The 22,407-nt window shown below is 61.5% G+C and overlaps 2 protein-coding genes and 1 long non-coding RNA gene across 23 annotated transcripts in view; 2 read left to right on the forward strand and 1 right to left on the reverse strand.

Annotated features, from left to right (window-relative positions):
• Positions 1-2,089, forward strand: part of CADPS2 (calcium dependent secretion activator 2) — a 452,677-nt gene extending 450,588 nt beyond the window's left edge. For all 19 annotated transcript variants that reach the window (XM_077855972.1, XM_077855984.1, XM_077855983.1 and 16 more), the window contains one exon: positions 212-2,089. In XM_077855972.1, the coding sequence (XP_077712098.1) occupies positions 212-382 (171 nt within the window). In that variant the 3' untranslated portion in view covers positions 383-2,089. The remainder of the gene's footprint in view (positions 1-211) is intronic.
• Positions 2,090-6,845: 4,756 nt separating this feature from the next.
• On the reverse strand, positions 6,846-9,991 carry LOC144288222 (uncharacterized). 3 transcript variants are annotated; one of them, XR_013356188.1, is made up of 4 exons: positions 8,299-9,026; positions 8,077-8,149; positions 7,774-7,881; positions 6,846-7,282 (listed from the first exon to the last, which is right to left on the reverse strand). It is a non-coding gene; the product is annotated as an uncharacterized LOC144288222 (long non-coding RNA). The 3 variants fall into 3 exon arrangements; XR_013356189.1 differs by lacking the exons at positions 8,077-8,149; positions 8,299-9,026 and adding an exon at positions 9,942-9,991 and having other exon boundaries at positions 6,849-7,282; XR_013356186.1 differs by having other exon boundaries at positions 6,870-7,282; positions 8,077-9,017.
• Positions 9,992-10,919: 928 nt separating this feature from the next.
• On the forward strand, positions 10,920-14,473 carry FEZF1 (FEZ family zinc finger 1). The gene is made up of 4 exons (XM_077855942.1): positions 10,920-11,735; positions 12,647-12,781; positions 13,037-13,169; positions 13,534-14,473. Exons 1-4 carry the CDS (start codon positions 10,920-10,922, stop codon positions 13,890-13,892), a joined length of 1,443 nt encoding a protein of 480 aa, XP_077712068.1. The 3' UTR covers positions 13,893-14,473.
• Positions 14,474-22,407: the final 7,934 nt, after the last annotated feature.

The following is a 22,407-nucleotide window of genomic DNA, read 5'->3' on the forward strand; positions in this document are numbered from 1 at the left end:
AGGTGTCGCCTCAGGTGTCGCCTCAGGGCCGCGGGCTCCCGCTGCCGCCCCCCCCCCCCCACGAGGGGCCCGGCGCTGGGCGGCCGGCGCGTGAGGCCGGGGCGGGCCCGGGCAGCGGGTGGGGGTGGTGGGGCGGCGCGAGGGGCCGCCGAGGCCGAGGCCGAGGCCGGGCGCCACCGCGTCGCCTGAGCGGCTCCTCTCTGTTCCGCAGAAGAGCTACCGGGACTTCCGGCTGCAGGGCGTGCTGGAGGGCACGCTGCACGGCAAGGCCTACGAGACGCTGCACCGGCGCCTCACGGTGGAGGAGGCCGCGGCCTCGGTGTCGGACGGGGGCGGCCTCCAGGGCATCACCATGAAAGACAGCGACGAGGAGGAGGGCTGAGCGCGGGGCGGCGGCGGGGAGGATGGAGGCGGACGGAGGACGGAGGCCGAGGAGGAGGCGGAGGAGGACGGAGGCCGAGGATGGAGGAGGCGGCGGAGGAGGCCCTGCCCCTGCCCCTGCCCCTGCCCCTGCCCAGGCCCGGGCCGCCCAGCCGCGCTCGCCCACACGCAGAGGCTGGCTCGGCCCCCTCCGTGCGGCCCCCCCCGCGCAGCAGGATCGATGGTTTTGTTCCAACATTTGCCTTTTGCTTCTGTGAGCGCGTCACGGCAGCGCTCCGCTGGCGCCCGGCCCTGCCCGGCCCTGCCCTGCCCTGGCGTGACCCCGCAGCCCGCGTGCCTGGCCTGGTCCTCCCGGCCGCGTCGGGGCGGCTCCACGGGGTGCGGGGAGGCGGGACCGCGGCGCCCCGGAGCGTGTGGCCGGCCCGGGGGCTCCAGAGCTGCCCACCCGGCGGCCCGAGTCCCCGCGGAGCAGCAGGCCCAACGCCGCCTCGCACCTGCCGGGCGCACACGTCACGGGCCGTTCCCGCCACAGCGCGTCTGCCCAGCGGAGCCGAGCGGCGGCCGACACCAGGGGCCCCGCGCTGCCCGCCGCGGTTCTGAAGGAGGACAGGGTCGCACGTCACCCCCACCATGACGTCATGAGGCGTCACCGCCTCACCATGAGTTTTAGTTCTTGTATTTTCCCCCTAAAACGCCCCGGCATGTCGCGACCCCCCGCCCGCTCCCAAGCGCCCTGCAACGCGGGAAGCCGAGGCAGCGCAGCTGGAGGCCGCTGGCCGTGGGGAGGCTGCGCCCTGGAACGCGGGTGGGCCCCCGGGGTCACGCCCCGGAGTGTCAGAAACCACGGCCGCTGGCCACAGGCCCACGGAAACCCACGTGCTGCGGTCACTGTGATAGGCTTTGCGCTCAGATCCGGGTCCTGAGGGTGAGACACCCCGAGTGACACAAGATACACACGCAGGCGACCGCGCGCCTCCCGCTAGACACGGCCCCGTGACTGTGACCTGGGCCCAGGGCAAGGCGGTGGCCCTCCTTCGCTCGCCCTCACAGCCCCCGGCCCCCGGCTGCGGCACAGCGCCAAGGCTGCAGGCTCCCCAGGTACCGTCCTTCCCCGGGGGCCTGGCGCTCCTCTGGGCCTGAGCGGCCTGGCTGTCCCGGCTGAGCGCTGAGCGACGGCCGCCCCCCGGGCCCACACGCACCCAAGGACGCTGGCTAACCCGGGGCCGACGGGCCGGGCAGCACTCGGCCTGGAGCAGCTTGGGCCGGGGCGCCTTCACCTGCCCGGGCTGTGGGCAGCCCCCCCACCCCCAACACCCCGCTCTCCCCCACACTTGAGGGCTCTCTGCGCCTTCCCTGCTGTACCCAGGAGCTTCCAGAAGCCCCATCCCCAAGTCCAAGCTCCAGTGGCTTCCATGCGGAGGACAGGGCCAGACGTGGGGACTGCCACGCTCCCAGGTCCAGACAAGGCCGCGGGCCGCCCTCTGAGCCGCCTGAAGGTGCCGGAGAGCAACGGACAAAGAAACAAACGACGGCGGCCCGGGGAGGGGGGGCTCGGCGCTGCCTTCAGCCTGGGTTGTGGTCCTGGTCCCGGGATCGAGTCCTGCCTGGGGCTCCCTGCGTGGAGCCTGCTTCTCCCTCTGCCTCTGCCTCTCTCTCTCTCTCTCTCTCTCTGAGACACATGAATAAATAAAATCTTTAAAAAAGAAAACTGAAAAGAATGAAGAGTCATTTTTGGGTTTTTGCCCAGAAATTCTCTTCAGCATAACTGCAAATTGCTTGAAATGACTTCATAATTGTTCACTGGCGTGTGTAAGCGTTGGGGTGAACGCCCAAGCTCCTGTCTATTAAAGGAGGCCAAGCGTTATTTTTTAAGTATTATTTCATTTAAAGGGATTTCACTGAAAGCCTAACAAATCTTACAAGATTTTTTTAAATGAGAATCATTTTTAACTCAGCAGAAATAGCTCCCCCTCCTAACCGGTTCTGGCCGCCCCCCCACACAAGGCATTCCCCTTATCACACCTGGAAGTTTCTCCAAACACAAGGAGAAAAATAACAAACTCCCTTCCCGGAACCGGGGAACCGGCTGCCCGAACCCCTCCCTCCAGGCGCGTCCTGCTGTTCGCCCAGTTTTCCACTCGAATTCCCCCAGGTCTTGCTCCTCGGCCTCGCTCCGCAGATCTGCTGCTCCTTCTGCAGTAAACGCAGGAGCAGAGTGTTCGGGGCTCCCCCCGCATCCCACATCCCGCCACCCCCGTGGCCCATCCCCCATCCTCCCTCCCACCAGCACCCCTGCCCCATCCCACCCCGCTGCCCCCATCCCCCATCCCACCACCGCTGTCCTCATCCCATCTCCCACCACCACCACCTCCACCCCATCACCTCAACCCCCCCCCGCCCTCATCGCCCCCTACTGCCCCCATCCCGCACCCCCGCTGCTCCATCCCATCTCCCATCCCACCAGCACCCCGCCCATCCCCCATCCCACCCCCGCGAGCACCCAGGTCCCCCCCCCTCCTCCTCGAGCTGTGCTCCCGACGGCCGGGCCGGGCTCGGGTGGGGGCGGGGAGGAGCCGGTGCAGGGCCGCCCTCGCGCTCTCCTCTGCGGGCGCTGCGGCCGTCGGCGGGGCAGCGGGACGGACAGACGGACGGGCGGGCGCTGACCGGGTCCCGGGGGTCACGGGGGCGGCGTGCGGCCTGGGGCGGCGGCACGGGGGGGGGGCAGCGGGGTGCGCCCCCCAGGGCAGGGGACCCCGACCCGGAGGAACACCCAGGGGTCGCGCGCGTCTGCGGGCCGCACGTCGGGCGCGCACCGGGGCGGGCGGGGAAGTCGAGGCCCGGGAGCCCCGGCGGGGGCGGGGGGCGGGAGAGAAGGAGGGGGGAGGGGAGGGGGAGCGGCCCCCGCGGAAGCCGAGCAGGAAGAGGCAGGGAGCCCTGGGCAGGATGCCAGGGGCTGGGCACCCCGGGAGGGGGAGGGGAGGGCAGGGGAGGGGAAGGGGGAGGGCCGAGGCTCCCGCCGTCCCGCGCAGGCGCCCGCGTACGGCCCGGCAGCTCGCACCCCCTCACCCCCGCATTCCGAGCGGAGGCGACTCTGTGCCTCTTTGCGGGTGACTTTAAAACTCAGCCACTAGAGGAACCCGGGGTGACCCGAGTCGTTTCCACCCCCACCCCCACCCCCACCCCCACCCTGGCAGAGGCACCAGCGACTCCGGTCCGGTCCGGAGGTCCCGGGGCTACCTGGAGCCCTGAGCCCTGGAGCCCCGCGGGCCGCCCCTGCCCTGGGCCCCACCCCCGGGCCCCACCCCCGGGCCCCAGAGGCTCGCGCGCCCTGGGCGCCTTTGCAAAAGTCACAAGCGGTGCGTCCAATCGCTTCCTTGTCTCCTCTAAATCAATTCTAGTTTGCCTTTTAACACTACTTCCTTGCTGACACCCAACAAGTAACACCTCTCTTGGGTGTGATTGGCAGGGGAAAAAAAAACGCATAAATGCTGAAATTTGTTGCTTAGGGCATTTCCCTAAAATGCCCAGGAAGCAGAACCGATTGTAACTTTGGAAGATGTTGGTGAAAGGGTTACACAGTGGAAGGTCAGACCCCAACAGGGCCGTGTTGCAAAAAGTGGGAAGGGAAACATGGAAAGGCGGACTCTGGCCGGAGAGAGCTTTGTGGGGTCCTCCCCACGCCCACAGCCCGGTAATAATTTTATAAAACACACTTCCAAGTCGCCGTGTTGCACAACCTCATTCGCTGTCACTCATGGAAACTGCCCGGCTTTGTTGTTACATTGTGTGACTGCTAGGTGTGTGCCTTCCTGTAATTAGGACAGTCTATCAGCAAGCTGATTAATTTTAGAGATGCGTAACTGCTTCTAAAGAGACGAAATCTGCCTTCATCAAACTGGGATTTTTGAAAAGCTTTTGTGAAAGGTTAATTCGTCATTCTACGGAAGAAAGTGTCCCCTGGAGACCTCAAGACTGAATGTGGGAGAGCAGGCCCCCAAGGATAAGGACAAGCCTCAAGGTTGTGAAAAATAATTTAGCAAACGCGATTCTGTGTGTATTTTAACACGTCCGCGTACTTAGCCAGACGCTGAATCACTGAGCAGAAGGGTTGTTTTTTAAATACAGTTGTCTGGAAAATATTGTGGAAAAGTTTGTAGCCTAACTTCTTAACAAGATGTGGGATAGCTTTTCATATGTAAAGTAGTTTATTTTAACGTCTCTTTTCAAACTCCAAGCCTCCCGAGAATGAAGTGGGCTTTGATTTAGTCCCATTTCACAGACAAACAATTCAAGGCAAAGGGAGCTGCCACCGTCTGTTCTGGTTCAGGAGGCCCGGCGAGCTGTGTGGCCTTCCCCAGCCCCGGGCACCCTGGGTGAGGAGGCCCACGCGGGGCAGGAAACCGGTCACTTATTGCAGCTGCCAAGTGTCTGGGCAGGCGGGTGACAAAAGTGCTCACGGGGAGCTTCCTTCCAACGGGGGAAGGTGGTTCTCCACTTCAATGGACAATTGAAGAATCCAGCTTTAAAGGACAGGAGGGGACCTGGAGGAGCAAAGGGGATTACAATTCACCTTTTATGGGGCAGAAATCGGGGGGCAAGTGGGGTCGACTTCACTGCGCACTTGCAAAAGGGGAGGCTTTCCCCTCTTCAGTCTAATTAAAAGCTCTAGAAATTCAAGCACGACTGCACACTGCTGATGGGATGGGTGGCAAGTTCTAGAAAGTGGCCAGTGTTTTTGCAGAGAAAGCGGGAATAACGGTAAGAGCAGCAGGCGGCGGAGGGGGAGCCGGCCTTCCCGGTTCCCACTTCCAGTCCCCGCGGCCCCATGTCCGAGCCAGGCCCGGAGGCGGTCGGAGGAGGCCGAACAGGAGGAAGGGACGAGTCCGAGGTCCTGGAGGGGGGGAGGGGAGGGGAGGGGAGGGGAGGGGAGGGCGGCCGCCGAGCCCGCAGGTGGGAGCCGGGCCGCGGGGCCGCGCTGGGGTGTTCCAGGGCCACGCTCTGCTGCTCGGGGCGCGGGGGGCGCGGAGGGGGGGACCGCGGCCTCGAGGCAGCACAGGCTGCTGGACCCCCGAGAGCCAGGCCAGGCCGCCGAGGCCCCCCGCCCCCCAACAGCGCGTGAAGGTGCAGGTGTTCTCTGGACCCCGCCGCTGCGCCCGCACCGGGACCGCCGGACCCAGGGCGCCAACAGGGGCCTGCGCTTGGGGTGTCCATCCGCCCTGGAGCTTGTACATTCAGGGGAAGCTGTGCCCGCAGGGTGAGGCGAGGAGGGGACCCCCGCGGGGACCGACCCCACGCAGTCTTGCACGGATGCACGGCCTCGCCCCCCCTTCCCCGCGCCCGCTCCTGTCCCGCCACGGCCCGGGCCCCCCAGGTCCCCAGGTCTCCAGGTGGCCGTGGACTCCGGGCTCCCCCAGGTCCCCAGGTGGTCGCGGGCCCCAGCCCCCTCCAAGTCCCCAGGTGGTCGGGGGCTCCGCCCTCCCCCAGGTCTCCAGGTGCCCGCGGACCCCGCCCCCCCAGGTCCGCAGGTGTCCCCGGGCCCCCAGCCCTGCTGCGCCCCGCTCCCCTCCCCCACCCCCTTGCAGAAGCCTCCTGGTCCCGGAGGCCTGGGGGGGGCGCGGGGGGCAGGCCCGCGGGCAGCGAGAGGCGGGCAGGTCACTGCGCTCGGGGCTGGCGCGTCGGGGACTCCGGATTAATTCAGACGGGGCCGAGCTGGCCACCCCGCGCCCCGCACGCTGCGGGATTCCGTGGAGGACCCACGGGCGGCCCCAGGGCGGTCCCTCGGGCTGGGCTCCGAGGCGGTCCCCCCCCCCCTCCAGGAGCGGCTCGGCCGGGGCCGGGATGCGCTGCGCTCGGGGCCGCAGGGAGGACTGCGCCGCCGGGGTCCGGGGACGGGGACGGGGACGGGGACGGGGACGGGGACGGTCCCGCCACAGCCCGGGGAGCCGCTCGGGCCGAGGTCGCCGCGCCGCGCCCGCCGCTCCCCCCACCCCCCCCCGCCCCCGGGCCCCGCCACCTGCGCCGGGTCTCTAAGCCCGCCCCCCCCCCCCCCCGCAGCCCCGGCGACCCGGCCGGCCCGGGAGCGAGGGAGGGGCGCAGCGCGGCGGGGCGGGGGGCCTGGGGGGCCCTCGGAGCCGCCGACTCACCCGCCGCGCGGGGCCAGCGTCGCAGACCCGGGTCGCCCCGGCCGACAGGTGCGCTTGGTGCCCTCGGGCTCCGGCCGCCGCCTGCGCGGGGTGGGGGGGCTCGGGGTCGGCAGGTGCACCCCCGCGCCGGCCCCCGGCACCTCCCCCGCGGCCGCGTCTCTCCGGCCTCACCCTCCGCCCCACGCGGCGGCGCTTCTCGTCCAGCTTCCCGGGAGGTGAGGACGGACGGACGGACGCGCGGACAGAACGACAGACCCGCTCTAACCTTCTCGGGTGTGTCAAGGAAAGAACTGCGCCGGGTTGAACGTAGTTTTTATTCTGACCGCGAAAGGGCTCAAACATCACCTGGGGACGGCGGCGGAGACGTGGGAGGGCGCGGGGGGGGGGGGCCTCCCCGCCTGCCCCCTCGGCCTCAGCGGGCCGCTGGGCTTCGGCGGCTTCACTTCAGGTGGCTCCTGAGCGAGCCGGAGACATGGGGTCCCCGGCGGCGCAGCTCCTCCGCCACCAGGTCCAGGTGCAGGTGCAGGGGGTGCAGGTGCAGGGGGTGCCGGCTGCAGGGGGTGCAGGTGCACGGGGTGCACGGGGTGCAGGTGCAGGTGCAGGGGGCGCAGCTCACAGGCCAGCGTCCGGGCGGTGGGAAGCAGAGGCGCGGCCTGCGCGGGACAGCTGCCCTGGGGCTCCCCAGCCACGCTCTGGAGCCGATTTAACACGAAAATACTGTTCTGAGAACCGTAGCCTCACTCGGCTGCCGCGGAGCCCTGATAAGAAAGAAATAGTGGTGACCACGGAGGGCTAAAGGCAAACAAGGAACCTCCCCCCAGGAAAGGTGGGCTCCAGGCGCTGAGCGACCCCCCACACACACACCTAGCCCGGACGCCGCCCCGCTGGGTCTGCAAAATCAGCAAAAAGTTTGCTCCAAACTGAAAGCCCGCTAGCAGCCTCAGATCGGAACTGTCACCCCAGGGAATACTGAGGTGCTGGGTTCGCCCGGGTCTTCACTGCCTAACCCGAGGGGCTCGAGAGGCTCCTTCCTCGGCCCTGCAGACCCCCGGTGGGGGCCCACTCCAACCCCGCCTCCCTCACACGCCACCAGAAACAACAAAAGACCAGACATAAAGACTGAGCAAAACTGTACAAGAATTTAGGAATGTTTTTTCCTCCTCTAGGAGGAAGGTAGGTCGCTATTTATTAAACGGAAGTGCGGGCGCAGAGCGCCTGGGGAGGGGGGACCCCCGCTCAGAACAACCACCTTCTCTTCCCATGCAGCGGCGGCTAACAGGAAGCAAAGGGAACGAACACGCACTGCTATTTTCTGATGAAGAGGCAAGGGTCGAGATGTTGGAGAGGCCCGAAGATCCTAAAAACAACCAGAGATAAATTAATGCGCTTGGCAGAAGTTCACATAAGTTATAGTATTTTGCCGTCCACCTTTTTATTCTTTAAAATTTCAGGATTAAAAAATAATATTAATAATAATAATAATAATAAATAAAATAAAACTTCAGCATTTTCTGGCTTATTAAGGAAAAAGAGATGAAAGATTGTGGATTACTTGGTAGTCGATGGCTCCATCCTACTGCCTTTTAGTTCAGAGGGCAGCAGTCTTGACCCAAACCCTGCATCTGCTGGCGATGGGGACGGAAATAAAAAGCCTGTGAAAACCATGCAGGTTCTGGAGCAATCGAGAACGCGGTTTAAGAAGCACCGAAATAAAAAAAAATAGGTTCTGTAGGCAAAGAAATGAGGACTTTGAATAATTTCAGAGGAGTCGAACTTTCTCCTATTTTCTCAGGAGGTCCTCGCTCTGCGGCGGGCCAGCCGGTCTTCACATCGAGGGCCGCTGCGCTTTCCTCGGGGCGTCTCACGCAGGATGAACCGCACACAATCCCTTCCACGAGGATTTAAAGTGGGGCGAATAAATGCTGCCTTTCCGCGGTTGGGAAGGGGAGGGACACTTAAATCACCAGCTCTGGCCGAAAAGAGGGGATTATAAGATTCCGCAAGAGAATCCAGAGAAGCCATAACGGAGTTTCTAGTTTGCCATTAACAAAATGAGCAAGGCCCGTCTGCATTCTCTTAATAAACGACTTTAAAGTGCTGAGCAGTGTCAGAAGCCTCCAGATTTGCCAGATATACTCTGCTTCCCTCGGTGGGCTTTTGTGGTGGTTGCTACCTTTCAAACGTGTTTGGGGGAAAAAAAAACCCAAAGTACCGGACAGATTTGACAATACGATGGGAGCCCTTCCTAAATATATTTCGCGACTTGTTTGGGGGTGACCCTTACTTAATACAGACTTTTATCTTTAATTAACAGTGTGAGGTTAGGGTTCGAATAGAAAATACTCATCAACAAATGTTGGAATATCGAGACCTTGATTTATAAAAAAAAGCCCCTCTTCAGTCTTTAGGATTAGCAGGCTCAGGTCTGACGTTTTAGAAGAGGGGCCTAATTGCTACTTTGCCATATTTGTGTTACTCAAATGACACCGCACTTTCAAACACTTGTCAAAAAGGCAAAGCCCGAGAAGGCCAGTGAAGGGCACGCAGCGGAGCTGTTACCCGCGCGGAGCACCGTGGCCCTTGGCCAGGTCCACCAAGGAGGCCTCGGCTGGGGGGCGGGGGGGGGGGGGTACGAACCTGAAACCGCGGCGGGGCTCCTGCCCTGGGCGGGAAATCCGACCTGCCCCGAAGGCCGCAATTACAGTCTTAGGGGACCCATCTGCCAGGGGACGCCGCCCCCACCTCCCCGGGCGTCCGCGCTCTTTGTCTGAGCAGGGGAGACTGGGGTGGGGGGGGCGGACCTGGGGCCCCGACAGCAGAAGGATGGGAAACGTCCCGCGTGGGCGCGCCCTGGGTCACCAGCCGCGGCCGACACCCGCCCGCCGACCTGCGGCACCTGCCGGCCCGGCCAGGGTCCCCCCCAGGCCACCCCAACCCACCCCAGGCCACCCCGAGGTCCCACAAGCCCACCCCGAGGCCCTCCAGGCTCCCCCGAGCCCACCTGGGGTCCTCCGGGGTCCCTGAGCCCACCTGAGGCCCCCCGAGGCCCCCAGAGCCCACCTGAGGCTCCCCAAGCCCACCTGAGGCCCCCGAGGCCCCCACGCCCCAGGCCGGCACCCCCAGGCCACCCCAAGGCCCCCCCGAGCCCCCTCCCCCAGGCCGGCACCCCCAGGCCACCCCAAGGCCCCCCCGAGCCCCCTCCCCCAGGCCGGCACCCCCAGGCCACCCCAAGGCCCCCCCGAGCCCCCTCCCCCAGGCCGGCACCCCCAGGCCACCCCAAGGCCCCCGGGGCCCGCCCCGCGCAGCCCTCCCGCTGCCCTGACTTCCACGGGGACTCCCGCCCCGTCCCGGGCACCCCCCGCCCCCCAGCCCCCGGGAGCCCGGGCCGAGCCGGGGCGCGGCGACTCCGAGGCTCACCTCCGCGTCCGGGTCCGGGTCCAGCCTCCCGCTGCGGCCCTGCCCGCGCCCCCATCCCGGGCCTGCGCCCCCGCGCAGCCGCCAGCGCCCCGGGCCGTGCGGCCTCCCCCGCCTCCGCCGCCTCCCGCGCCCGAGGATGCGCCCCGTCCCCGGCCTCACGGGCCCGCAGCCGGCACGTGCGCGCGGGCTCCGGGCGGGGCGTCGGGGCGTCGGGGCGTCGGGGCGTCGGGGCGGGCGGGGGGCGGGCGAGCCCAGTACCGCGGTGGCCCGGGAGCAGGGCGCGGCGGGGCGCGTGCGGGGCCGGTGACCTCCCGCGAGTCCCTCGACGGCCGGCGGAGGGGCCGCGCCTGCGTCCGTGGCGGCCCGAGCCGGGCTGCGCGCCCTCCTTGCGCGCGGACGCGGTGATGGCGGACGACGTCACCGGAGCCGGGGGAGAAAATTGATGTCGGATTTGCTTGTGGCCTTTAAAGCCCGGTTGGGCAGATGGAGAGTTAAAAGGACGGAGGGACGGGCGCGGGGGCGGGGGGCGGCGGGGCGCGGGGAGGGCGCGGGGCGGGGGCGGGGCGGGGAGGGGCGCGCGGGGCGGGGCGCGCGGGGAGGGCGGGGCGGGGCGGGGCGGGGCGAGCCGCGCGCCGGGGCGCCCCCGCCTCTTGGGGGCGGAGGAAGCTCGGGGGCCAATGGAAAGTGCTCGGCGGCCGCGGAGGAAAAAAAAAAGTTTTGGCGGCGCCTGTCGGGGGCGAGGCTGCGCGGCGTAGAGCACCTCGCGCGCTCGGGAGCCTCTGCAGCGCAGCCCCGGTCGGCGCGGAGCGGCGGCTGCCGTCGGGCCCCGAGCGCAGGGCGCCCCGCGATGGGCCGGCGGGAGCCCGCGGGGCCGGGGCCCGGGCGGCGGCGGCGGCGGGGGCGGCAGGCGCGGCGGGTGCGGCGGGTGCGGCTCCGTGACGCCCGCCGAGGCGCAGCGCGGCCCCCGCCGGCCCCGCCATGGACGGCAGCCGGCCCGACGCGGCCGCGGGGATGCGCACGGGCCCCGCGGGCGCCGCCAAGCCCCTGGCCTTCTCCATCGAGCGCATCATGGCGCGCACGCCCGAGCCCAGGGCCCTGCCCGCGCCGCCCCTGCTGCCCGCCGCGGCGCCCAAGCCCGACGCCAAGCCGCCGCTGCAGCTCGGCCCGCCCGTGCCCTGCATGATCCCCTTCGTGCCCGTGGCCTACGACGCGGGCCCCAAGGGCGCGCCCGGCGGCCCCGAGGCGCGCAAGGCCGGCCCCGAGGCCCCCGCCGCGCCCGCGCCCCCCGCGCCCCCCGCGCCCGCCGCGCCCGCCGCGCCCGCCGCGCCCCCCGCGCTCCGCTGCGGCGACCTGCTGCACTGCGCGCTGAGCCTCAAGGGCGACCTGGCCCGCGACGCGCTGCCGCTGCCGCCCTACAGGCTGGTGCGGCCGCGCGTGGTCAACCACTCGTCCTTCCACGCCATGGGCGCGCTGTGCTACCTGAACCGCGGCGACGGCCCCTGCGCGCCGGCCGCCGGCCTCAACATCCACCCGGTGGCCTCCTACTTCCTCGGCTCCCCGCTGCACGCCCCGCCCAAGACCTACCTGGCCGAGAGGAACAAGCTGGGGGGCCCGGCGGCGGACAAGTTCCCCGCGGCGGTGGCCTTCAAGGACTTGTCGCAGGCCCAGCTGCAGCACTACGTGAAGGAGAGCGCGCAGCTGCTGTCGGAGAAGATCGCCTTCAAGGCCGCCGACTTCAGCCGCGGCTCCCCCCACGCCAAGCCCAAAGTTTTCACTTGCGAAGTGTGTGGCAAGGCAAGTAGCACGGCCCCGTCCTTCCCGCCTTCCTCCCCTCCATCCTTCCTCCCTTCCTTCTTCTCCCTCCTTCCCTTCCTCCCCTCCATCCTCCCTTCTCTCCTTCCTTCCTTCCCTCCTTCTTCCCTACGCTCCTTCCCTCCTTTCTCCCCTCTTTCCTTCCTTCCCTCCTTCCCTCCTTTCTTCACTCCTTCCTTCCTCTCTTCCCTTCCTCCCTTCTCTCTCCTTCCTTCCTTTTCCCTCCTTCCTTCTTCCCTTCCCTCCTTCCTTCTTTTTTCCTCCTTCCTTCCTTCTTCCCTACCCTCCTTCCCTCCTTTCTTCCCTCTTTCCTTCCTTCCCCTCTTCTCTTCTTCTTCCCTTCTCTCCTTCCTTTTCCCTCCATCCTTCCTTCTTCCTTTCCCTCCTTCCCTACCTCTTTCCTTCCTTCCCTCCTCTCTTCCCTTCCTCCCTTCTCTCTTTCCTTCCTTTTCCCTCCTTCCTTCTTCCCTTCCCTCCTTCCTTCTTTTTTCCTCCTTCCTTCCTTCTTCCCTACCCTCCTTCCCTCCTTTCTTCCCTCTTTCCTTCCTTCCCCTCTTCCCTTCTTCTTCCCTTCTCTCCTTCCTTTTCCCTCCATCCTTCCTTCTTCCTTTCCCTCCTTCCCTGCCTCTTTCCTTCCTTCCCTCCTCTCTTCCCTTCCTCTCTTCTCTCTTTCCTTCCTTTTCCCTCCTTCCTTTCCCTTCCTTCCTTCCTTCCTTCCTTCCTTCCTTCCCTCCCTCCTTTCAAATCTCATTTTATTTTCTTATTGTTTGTATACGTTTGCTATAAGGTCACCTCCTGACGTGCCCCCCCTGCACCCCGCGCCCCGCACCCGTGCCCGGCTTGGTTTCAAAGTGCTTGCCGGGCTAACTGTTCTCCTTGTCTTTAACTTTAAGGTCTTTAACGCACACTATAACTTAACCCGTCACATGCCAGTGCACACAGGAGCCAGACCCTTCGTTTGCAAAGTGTGTGGAAAGGGCTTCCGGCAGGCCAGCACCCTGTGCAGGCACAAGATCATTCACACCCAGGTGTGTTCGTCTGTCTCAATTTCACCCCGCTTCCTTCCAAACGGTTTGTAGGAAGACAGCGGCCAAACTCTCACTCTTCGTTCGGCGTGAGGTCTAGAATGTGCTAGCTGCATGGGGGAGACGCCAGGGTTTTGGGGTTTTGCCTTTGTTCTGCTTAAACGCACGAGAGACCGCATGACTGTTTGTGAGTTTGCAGGACCCCACTTAATAACAAAATACCTTATACCTGCCCCGCTTTTCTTCCCTCCTTCTTAGGAAAAACCTCACAAATGTAACCAGTGCGGCAAAGCATTCAACAGAAGTTCCACTTTAAACACACATACCCGAATACACGCAGGCTACAAACCGTTTGTGTGTGAATTCTGTGGCAAAGGATTTCATCAAAAAGGTATAGAACCCAGGAGGCCCTGCTTCCACGAAAGTTCTAGTCTTTTCCAGATATTTTAGAAAACTGTTTTCTGAGGTGCAGCTAGTTACTGGCGCGTGTGTCGCCGCGCAGGCTCCTGCCGGGTTGCGATGAGTAGGGTCAGAGAGGCGCGGTAGAGACCCGGAGGGGGACCTCCTCGCCTGGCTCTCCCTTTGGAAAGCTGGGTTAAGAACCCGTGTTAGAGCGCGGAGGAGCGGCCTCGGCTGAGGGCAGCGGCCAGCCCGGTGCGGTGCGGCGCCCGCGGCAGCTCCTCCCTGCCGTCCCACCCTCGGCTCCTCTCTTCTCCAGCTCTTTTCCCATGTCCGCCCTGTCGTCTGTGTTGCAGGGAATTACAAAAACCACAAGCTGACCCACAGCGGGGAGAAGCAGTTCAAGTGCAATATCTGCAACAAGGCCTTCCACCAGGTTTACAACCTCACCTTCCACATGCACACTCACAACGACAAGAAGCCCTTCACCTGCCCCACGTGTGGCAAGGGCTTCTGCAGGAACTTTGACCTCAAGAAGCACGTCCGCAAGCTGCACGACAGCAGCCTGGGGCTGGCCCGCGCCTCAGCCGGGGAGCCCGGCGCCAACCCGTCGCCCCCTCTGCAGCAGATGCCGCCCGCGACCCTGCCTCCGCCGCTGCCGCCACTGCCGCCCCCTGGGCCCCTGCAGCCCGGCCTCCACCCGGCCCATCAGTGATCAAGGCCAAAGTCCCTTCCCAGCCCCTTTGGGGTCCCCACTACGGAGGCATCGGGGATAGAGCTGGTCCTGCAGACCCCGCCGCGTCTGCAGGCCCCAGGGCGTGTTGGGCCCCACGTGGCAGCGCCCAGACGGGAAGCCTCTGCATTTCCTGGCCTTTCCCCTCTTGCATGCACCTGCTACATGGTTTTGTGTATTATATCCTATAGAGGCACTCACAATCATGAGAAAATTCGGGGTTTTGTTTCTGATTTTTCTTTTTTGATTTGGAAAGACTTCATCTCTGGTGGAGAGATGCTGTTTGTTTTGTTTTGCTTTTTAAAAACAAAATTCTACTGTATTTATTGAGATCTGTATTATCCTACCCGGGAATGCTGCACCATTTTAATTTTATTGTTGTATATATTTCCATTGTGTTCTCCTGCCGTCTCCAGATGCCTGCCGATCGTTTATTATCATTTCCTCTTTCCCTGAGGTAACAAGACACGGTGTGTATGTTATATATACACGCATAGGTGTGTGTGCCTGTGAAGGCACGTTCCGCATTCGTGAGTGCATACACACACGTACACACTAGGGAAAGGGGGTTCGATATGGATGAATTTGAATTTTGGTTTTGATTCTTGCACGTGAAAATTGATTCATTGACTTGGAAATAAATACTTGGAACACGCTTATTTAATCAACAAGCTTCGGGGATCTTCGTGTTCGGCTAGATCAGGGTCTGGCTCCCCCATCCCTCCGTGGTCCTTCCAAGTTCCGCCCTCGGTCCATACCGCCTCCTGTCCCACCTGAAAGATTCGCTGAGAACGAATGATAGTCTCTTTAAGCCGCTATGACTTTGGTGAAGTGCAGAGACGGGAGCTGTGGGGCATGGGCTGGTCTCCCGCGCAGCAGGTGCTGTGCCCCAGCCACGGTCTCGGGGTGAGTTGGGGTGAGTCGCTGTGGCCCGGAGCTCCCCTTGACCCGATGCTCCCCTGGGTCCGGTGCTCCCTGTGTCCCTGTGTCCCCGCGACCTGGTGCTCCCTGTGTCCCCGTGCTCCCCTCTGCCTGATGCTCCCCCGGGCGGTGCTCCCCTTGGCTCGGTGCTCCCTGTGGCCCTGTGCCCCCGCGACCTGGTGCTCCCCTTGGCTTGGTGCTCCCGGTGGCCCTGCGCCCCCACCCGGTGCTCCCCGACCTGGTGCTCCCCCCCGGTGCTCCCCGGCCCGGTGCTCCCCCACCCGGTGCTCCCAGGCCGCGCGGGGGGGGGGGGAGGAGGAGGCCGAGCGCCGCGGGGCCTCGAGCGCTAACCGCCGCTCCCCTCCGCGCCGCTCGCCGCTGCAGCCTGCAGGTCTCTCCTGTTTTCTTGCCAAAACAGTGAAACAACCGCTAAAGACTTTAATTAAGAGGGGTAATTAGTTCAGATTTATCAAAGCCGGGTTGTTAGACTATTAGCTGCTCAGTAGAAGCTGCCAGACGGACTCGCCGCGCAGCCCCAGCCCCAGCCCCAGCCCCAGCCCGCCCCGCCCCGCCCCCGCCCCCGGGTCCCTGCGCTCTCGACCCCCCCCCCCCGGCCCCGCCCCTCCCCCACCCCTCCCCCCCTCCGCTGGCCCTCGCTCCCCCAGCTCCGGGGCCGACCGTCGGGGTCCTCGTGCCCCCCCCGCCCCCACCCCCCGACCTGCGGCCCGACTGCGGCGCGACCTCCCGGGCGCCGGGACCCACCGCGGGGGAAGCGCGGGCGCCGCGGGGCGGGGAGGCCGCAGCCCGGGGTCAGGGAAGGTCGGGGGGGGGGCGGGGGCGGGGCTCTCGAGGGTCCCCCGGGGCGCGCCTGTTCCCTGAGCAACGCGGGGAGCCCGGGTCGTGCCAAAGGGCAGACGTCGGCCTCGGCCTGGCCCGACCTCGGCTCCAGGAGGTTTGGGGTTACTGCCCCCCCCCTACCAAGGGACACGATCTCACTGTGAAAAGCAGGTTGAACAGGGTGGAGGGAACCAGCAAAACCCCTGCAGCCCGACGCCCGTCCGCGTGGTGGGGGGGGGGGAGGGAGGGAGGGATGGAGAGGGAGAGGGAGGGAGGGAGGGAGGGATGGAGAGGGAGAGGGAGGGAGAGGGAGAGGGAGGGAGGAAGGAAGGAAGGGAGAGGGAGGGAGGGAGGGAGGGATGGAGAGGGAGAGGGAGGGAGGGAGGGAGGAAGGGAGAGGGAGGTGGAGGGAGAGAGGGAGAGGGAGAGAGGCAGGGAGGAGGAGGGAGAGGGAGGGAGAGAGGGAGGGAGGGAGAGGGAGAGAGGCAGGGAGGTGGAGGGAGAGAGGGAGGGAGGGGGAGAGGGAGAGGGAGGGAGGAAGAGGGAGAGAGGGAGGGAGGGGAAGGGAAAGGGAGGGAGGGGAAGGGAAAGGGAGGGAGGGAGGGGGAGAGGGAGAGGGAGGGAGAGAGGGAGGGAGGGAGAGGGAGGGAGGGAGGGGAGAGGGAGAGGGAGGGAGGGAGGGGGAGGGGGAGAGGGAGGGAGGGAGGCAGGGAGGTGGAGGGAGAGAGAGAGGTGGAGGGAGAGAGGGAGGGAGGGAGAGGGAGGAAGGGAGGGAGAGGGAGAGAGGGAGGGAGGGAGAGAGGGAGAGGGAGGGAGAGGGAGGGAAAGAGGGAGGGAGAGGGAGGGAGAGGGAGGGAGAGAGGGAGGGAGGAGAGCGAGCTTGTGAGCCTGATCCCTAGGCCTTCACGGGGGGGTGGGGGGGGAGGGGGTCAGCAGAGTCCGCTGGAGGCTGGAGGGGCCTGGAGCGCTGCGCTCAGGCAGCAGAGGCCGAGGAAATTCTCTAAAATAAGCAGCACTGGAGACAGCTCCTTGTCCGGAGGCGGATTAGGGCAGCTGTTGGAGCTTCCGGACCTCAGGAGCGGCCCCTTGACGGTCGCAGGGCTCTGGAGATGAAGTGGGGGGCGGGCAGGTGAAGCTGATGAGAGGGCCTCTCCTCTCCTCTCCTCTCGGGAAGGCCTTCCGCCCGGCCCCCTCCCCCCGGCAGAGAGTGAAGGCTGAGCTCCCCCTTCTCTGGCCAACCTGCCCGGCGTCTGTGCTGCCCTAAGTGTGCATCCGTTCCCTGGCAGGACAGGCCCCGCGACGGGGAGCCGGCTGGTCCCAGCCCACCTAGGGCTGCCAGCAAACTCACTCATGTTTCTCAGAAGAGCGGCCAACACCCAGGGGACCTGCAGAGGACACCGGCTGGTCCTCAGCCGTCTCTGGGGAAAGTGCCTTGTGCTACCGACGGACGGCGGTGGAGCAGGGGCCAAGGACCGGCTTTAGGAAGTCACTCTCCTGAAGCTTCTGGTTTGGTCAGCCTGGGAGATCAGAATATAACACGGAACTATTTAACTCTAAATAGTTCCTACCGATCTTAACACAGAATGCGAGTCCTGATTTCCAAATCTCTCTCCCCCAAGGATGTCCTCTGTTCAGACTCTCAAACTTTTAGTTTGAGACCAAGTTTTTGTGCAAGATCAGAACTAAGGTGTCCCATTTTTTCAGTAATAGATGAAAGCATTAGTTACTAGCAAAGCAGTTACTTGTCAGTGAAGTTTGAAAGTTTAGGAGGTTTTTGGTTTTTTTTTTTTTTTTTTTAATAGAATTTTGCTCTTTTACAAATGTGGAAGAAATGAATCCAAAAGGTGTAATGGAGTCCTGACTCCCGGAATCTGTGCACCACCCTGCTTGATGATGTCTCTTTTCTTAGAGGTAGTTAGCAATGTCATATATCATAATTTTGCTAGATTTGGTGACGATTCAAAGCATTGACTAAATTATAATTGTAATGGTCGTGTTTTGTCTTTGTATTCACCTCCAAATAGACGATATAAAGTATAAATTATCTCAAATTCAAAATCGGGGAAGAAACAAAAATGTCTTCTTCATCACTTTGTGAACGGTCGTAACAGGCAGATTTTTGTTACACTTCAAGTTCATGATTTTGAGGAATCATGATTTACTGCTATCCAACAGTACATGTTTTAAAAGCATGAAAATTAAACACAATTCTAAATTTCAATGGGTAAGAAGAATATGAAGTTGTTGACTTGTCCGGAAAAACATTTTGGGCCAGATGAAACATTGCCTTTTTGCTCTGCTTTTGCCAAACCGCAAGATTTCTTCCACACGAGAAATGATATATTTCCATTAGGTTAATTAAAAAACCAAAGAAAGAAACCATATTCATGATAAACCTTATCATGAATTTCACAGTTTCTAGAAATCAACGCGTATGTCCGTTCATTCCAGCTCCAGGGCATAGTAACAAAAAACAAATATTGCAAAGATAAATTAATCAGCACTGGGCATCTGTGTGTTCTTGGTGCTGAAGCAGTTGCCAGTTGAAGCCAGGGCAGGTCGTCCCACTCCGGGAGCAGAGAGGAGGGAGCCTGCTGCTCCATGACCCTGCCAGGCGGGCCGGCCTCCGCTATTATTATATTTTTCTGCCTGCAGTGAGACAGGTCGCTCCTAATGAACTTTAAGCAAAAGTGAGAATCCGTCATGCACTTGAAGGGGCACAAAGTCATTACAAATGCCCAAGTACCTTTGCTGTCCAAGTTTGAGGTGACACTGGTATCAAGTGAAATCATATTCCTTCTGGTCTTGTGGAGATCGAGTTACTAAATAAAGATGAAACACACTTCTGTCAATACCAGTCTCCAGGGCTAATATTTTGCCGTCAAACAAACACATGTTGCTCATGGACGCAGCAGTGGGAGTGGGGAGAGGAAAACACCACATATCAGTTCTTTTTTTTTTTTTAAAGATTTTATTTATTTATTTCTGAGGGACCCAGAGAGAGAGAGGCAGAGACACGGGCAGAGGGAGAAGCAGGCTCCATGCAGGGAGCTCAACAGGGGACTCGATCCTGGACCCTGGGCCCAAGGCGGAGGCTCCACCCCTGAGCCCCCTGGGGCGCCCCACGTATCAGGTCCTAAGGGGAGCTAGAAATCTACCACAAAATGAAGACCAGATCTCCGGTTTGATTTAACTCCGTCTTTCTTGATGAAAACAATATAGACATTTTGTGTATAAATAATCTGAAGGTTCAGACCCCTCGGGTGCAGCTCCCTCCCCTCACAGTAACCAACAAGCTGAGGCCTTTTGATGCCCACCCCCCCCCAAGAAGCGTGATTCTTCAGTTACACGTGAACCAAATCCGGAGTAGGTGACACATTCCACAAGTAAAAAATTGTTTACACAAATCTCTGAATCAGATTTGCACCTTAAAAATTTCAGCAAAAACCGGAGTTTGGAATCAACCTCTACAGGACAACAAATGCAATTGCTTTGACAAGAAATAGGAAGGGAGAGGGGGAGAAAGAAGAGAAAGGGGAGGAGGAAGGGCAGAGCAAAAGGAGGAGGAGGAGGAGGAGGGGACCAGGACAGGCAGGACAAGAAAGCCTGTCATTTAAAAGGGATTTTAAAAACAGAATAACTGGGAGGCCTGGAGGCTGAGCGGTTGAGCATCTGCTTGGGGCCCAGGTCGTGATCCCGGTCCAGGGACTGATTCCCACATCGGGCTCCCCGCAGGGAGCCTGCTTCTCCCTCTGCCTGGGTCTCACGAATAGATAAATAAAATCTTAAAAAAAAAAAAACAAAAAAAAAACAAAACAGACTACCTGGGGCCCAGTAAGGATTCAACTCTGGATTTCAGCTCAGGTCCTTATCTCAGGACAGTGAGATGGAGCCGCGTGCTGGGCGCAGACCCTGCTTATGGTTCACTCTCCTCTCCCTCAGTCCCTGCCCCCTCTTTTCTCTCCCTCTCTAAAAAATAAGAGAAGAAAGAAAGAAAGAAAGAAAGAAAGAAAGAAAGAAAGAAAGAAAGAAAGAAAGAGAAAGAAAGGCCAATTGCTACATGTGAATGTGACTCTCCTTTTAATCTCCAATCAATCAAATGAACTGTAAAAATAAAAGTCTCTCAGGAACACCTGGAAATTTGAACACTGAGTGTTTAATGAAATTAAGGAATTGTGTTGACTTTTTAATATGTGAAAAAAGCGTTTTGGTTCTGTTTTTAAAATAGTGTTTTTGGAGCTCTGTCTTCAACGTATTATCAAATATGTCTGGAATTTGGCCTGAAAGCAGAAGGAATGGGACGATGACTGGAGTGTGGGTAGGTGAGTGGCCGGCTGAATCCCAGGTCCCAGGCCCACTCCAGGCCCCAGGTGCCAGGTCCCAGATGCACTCCAGATCCAGGCCGGCCGAATCCCAGGTCCCAAGTCCCAGGTCCCAGGTCCCAGATGCACTCCAGATCCCAGGTCCCAGGTCCCAGGTCCCACTCCAGGTCCCAGGTCCCAGATGCACTCCACATCCCAGATCCCAGATCCCAGGTCCCAGGTCCACTCCAGGTCCCAGGTCCCAGGTTCCAGGCCCCACTCTAGATCCCATGTCCCAGGCCCACTCCGGGCCCCAGGGCCCTGCCGCTGAGCCCGCCCAGCCGGCCCGTTTCTCCCACGCACGGGGCAGCGCCTGGAGGGGAGGCCACCTGGCCGTGCAGAGTGGCTCCGAGGCCCAGCAAAGCCAGAACTCGCACTCAGCACCCACCGATCATTCCACCGCTTTGCTCCCAGCACGACAGGTGCCAGCGGCCGTGCACCCGGACGGGGGACTCGATGACTTCGGCTTCCCGGGCCCGGCCCTCTGGGGGGACGCAGGCCCACGGCAACGGTCAGCGGTGTGTGAGCCAGACCACAGGGCTGTCTCTGGAGCGGCCCAAACCCCAGGGGCCTGCTTGTTCTCATTCACTAGAGCTGTGGCTCCACTGGGGACACGGGTCTCCCAGAGGGCACTTGGCCCTGGCGGGGACCTTGGGGTGTCCGTGGCCCTGGAGCGGGTGCCCTGGCATCTACCGAGTGGGAGCCACTCCGTGTCCCAAGACGCTGTGCAGTAGAGCGCGGAGACCTGTGCCCGCGACAGAGGATGACCCGGCCCCGCATGTCCGGGTGCCAGGATGGAGCCTCTCATTCCCCAGGCAGGTGCTGAGCGGGCCAGGCCAGTGGCCCCACTCGGCGCCGTCCGGGTGCCCCCGGGCTCCGGCCTTCTCTCCCGCGGTGTCCACTAGGCCACTCCGCTCATTCAGTGGAAACCTCGCACCCACTCCACGGCCGGTTCGGAGCATCCGTGTGTTCGCCTTCCACGGCGGCCTCTTCCTTCCCCCAGATTCCCCATCTATTTGCTCTCCCGGGGGCTGTGAGGGTGTGTCCGCGTCCTGCTAACGCCAACACCTGTCACCTGGGGGATGTTTCTGTTGTTTATTCTCCAGATCATATGCCACATTTTTTTTGCGTCTTTCTGCCTGTATCGATGTTTTATCGTGGCTTAGATATGTAATTCGAGTTACCATATTGTTAACTTCCGTATCCTTTAGCGCTGAGGATTTTAGAAAGCAGGCAGTTCATCTGCTCTCGAGTCAGCGTGATCCTGTTGGGGCTCAGGGTTGGGTCGTGTTAGCAGGGTCTGTAGCAGCCACAGTTAAGGCGTAGTTTTTCTGGGGTCTCAGCGAGTCTCTCCACTCCTGCTGGTGGGAATTGCAACAACTCCCAGCACCGGCAAACCCCAACATCTCCGGTTGGCTCAGAGGGCCCCAGCTGTTCCCCACCAGGCTTCATGGAGTCCCTCTGTATGCATAGAGAGCTTGCTCTTCAGCCACAGACCCCAGGGGACCCCATGCATGTATCTGGAGCTCCCTGCTCCATGCAGGTCATAACTTACCCTATAGTTTCTAGCCACTTCAGCAGCCCCACCGTCTGGCATGTCTACACCAGGAGATGGCTGCTTTCCATTTGGACTCACTTCTCTGGGCCTGGGTTTGGAAAGAGCCTCCAGGGATCCCTGGGGTCTCAGCGGTTTAGCGCCTGCCTTCGGTCCAGGGTGTGATCCTGGAGTCCCAGGTCCCACCTGAGGCTCCCTGCATGGAGCCTCCTTCTCCCTCTGCCTGTGTCTCTGTCTCTCTCTCTGTCTCTCATGAATAAATAAATAAAAATCTTAAAAAAAAAAAAAAAAAAGAAAGAGTCTCCATTGCTAAAGGCAGAAGATGGAATACCATGTGATTGAGGAGGTTGGGTATTTTTAGCTTGGAGGAAATGTAGTCTTTCATTTATATAATCATTTATCTTAAAAAGTTACAGGAGTAGTACGGGAAGTGGACCGACATCAGGACTGTCCGTAATCTCACACGAGTTGGCAGAAAATGTTGCACAGTCCATGGTGCGTCTTCACACATGTTCATACAGCATCCGTGCGTATATACTGTGGTTCAATTAAGCACAAAGGTTTTATAAAGTGAGTTTAAAATAGAATATGAGAAATATATATGTAGTTAGAAGTAACTAAAATTAGCTAAAAGGATGAAAAGTACAATGGAAGAGAACTGAGAGTCTCTCAAAGAGGATCTAATGAGGTCCTGGAGGGGGGCAGTGGATATTTGAGAAAGCTTTCCCTTTTTTAAAAATTTAAATTACACTGTTTTATTTAAATTCAATGAACCAACATATAGTACACCATCGGTTTCAGATGTGCAGTTCCATGATTTATC

Source organism: Canis aureus, chromosome 18, assembly GCF_053574225.1.
Source record: "Canis aureus isolate CA01 chromosome 18, VMU_Caureus_v.1.0, whole genome shotgun sequence".
NCBI classification, from domain to species: Eukaryota; Metazoa; Chordata; class Mammalia; order Carnivora; family Canidae; genus Canis; species Canis aureus.

Excerpts from the sequence above, each read along its gene's own strand:
- FEZF1 (XM_077855942.1), top strand. The coding sequence starts at position 10,920 with ATGGACGGCAGCCGGCCCGACGCGGCCGCGGGGATGCGCACGGGCCCC. Across the intron at positions 11,736-12,646 it reads CTTGCGAAGTGTGTGGCAAG|GTCTTTAACGCACACTATAA; the intron begins GCAAGTAGCACG and ends TTTAACTTTAAG. Across the intron at positions 13,170-13,533 it reads CAAAGGATTTCATCAAAAAG|GGAATTACAAAAACCACAAG; the intron begins GTATAGAACCCA and ends TCTGTGTTGCAG.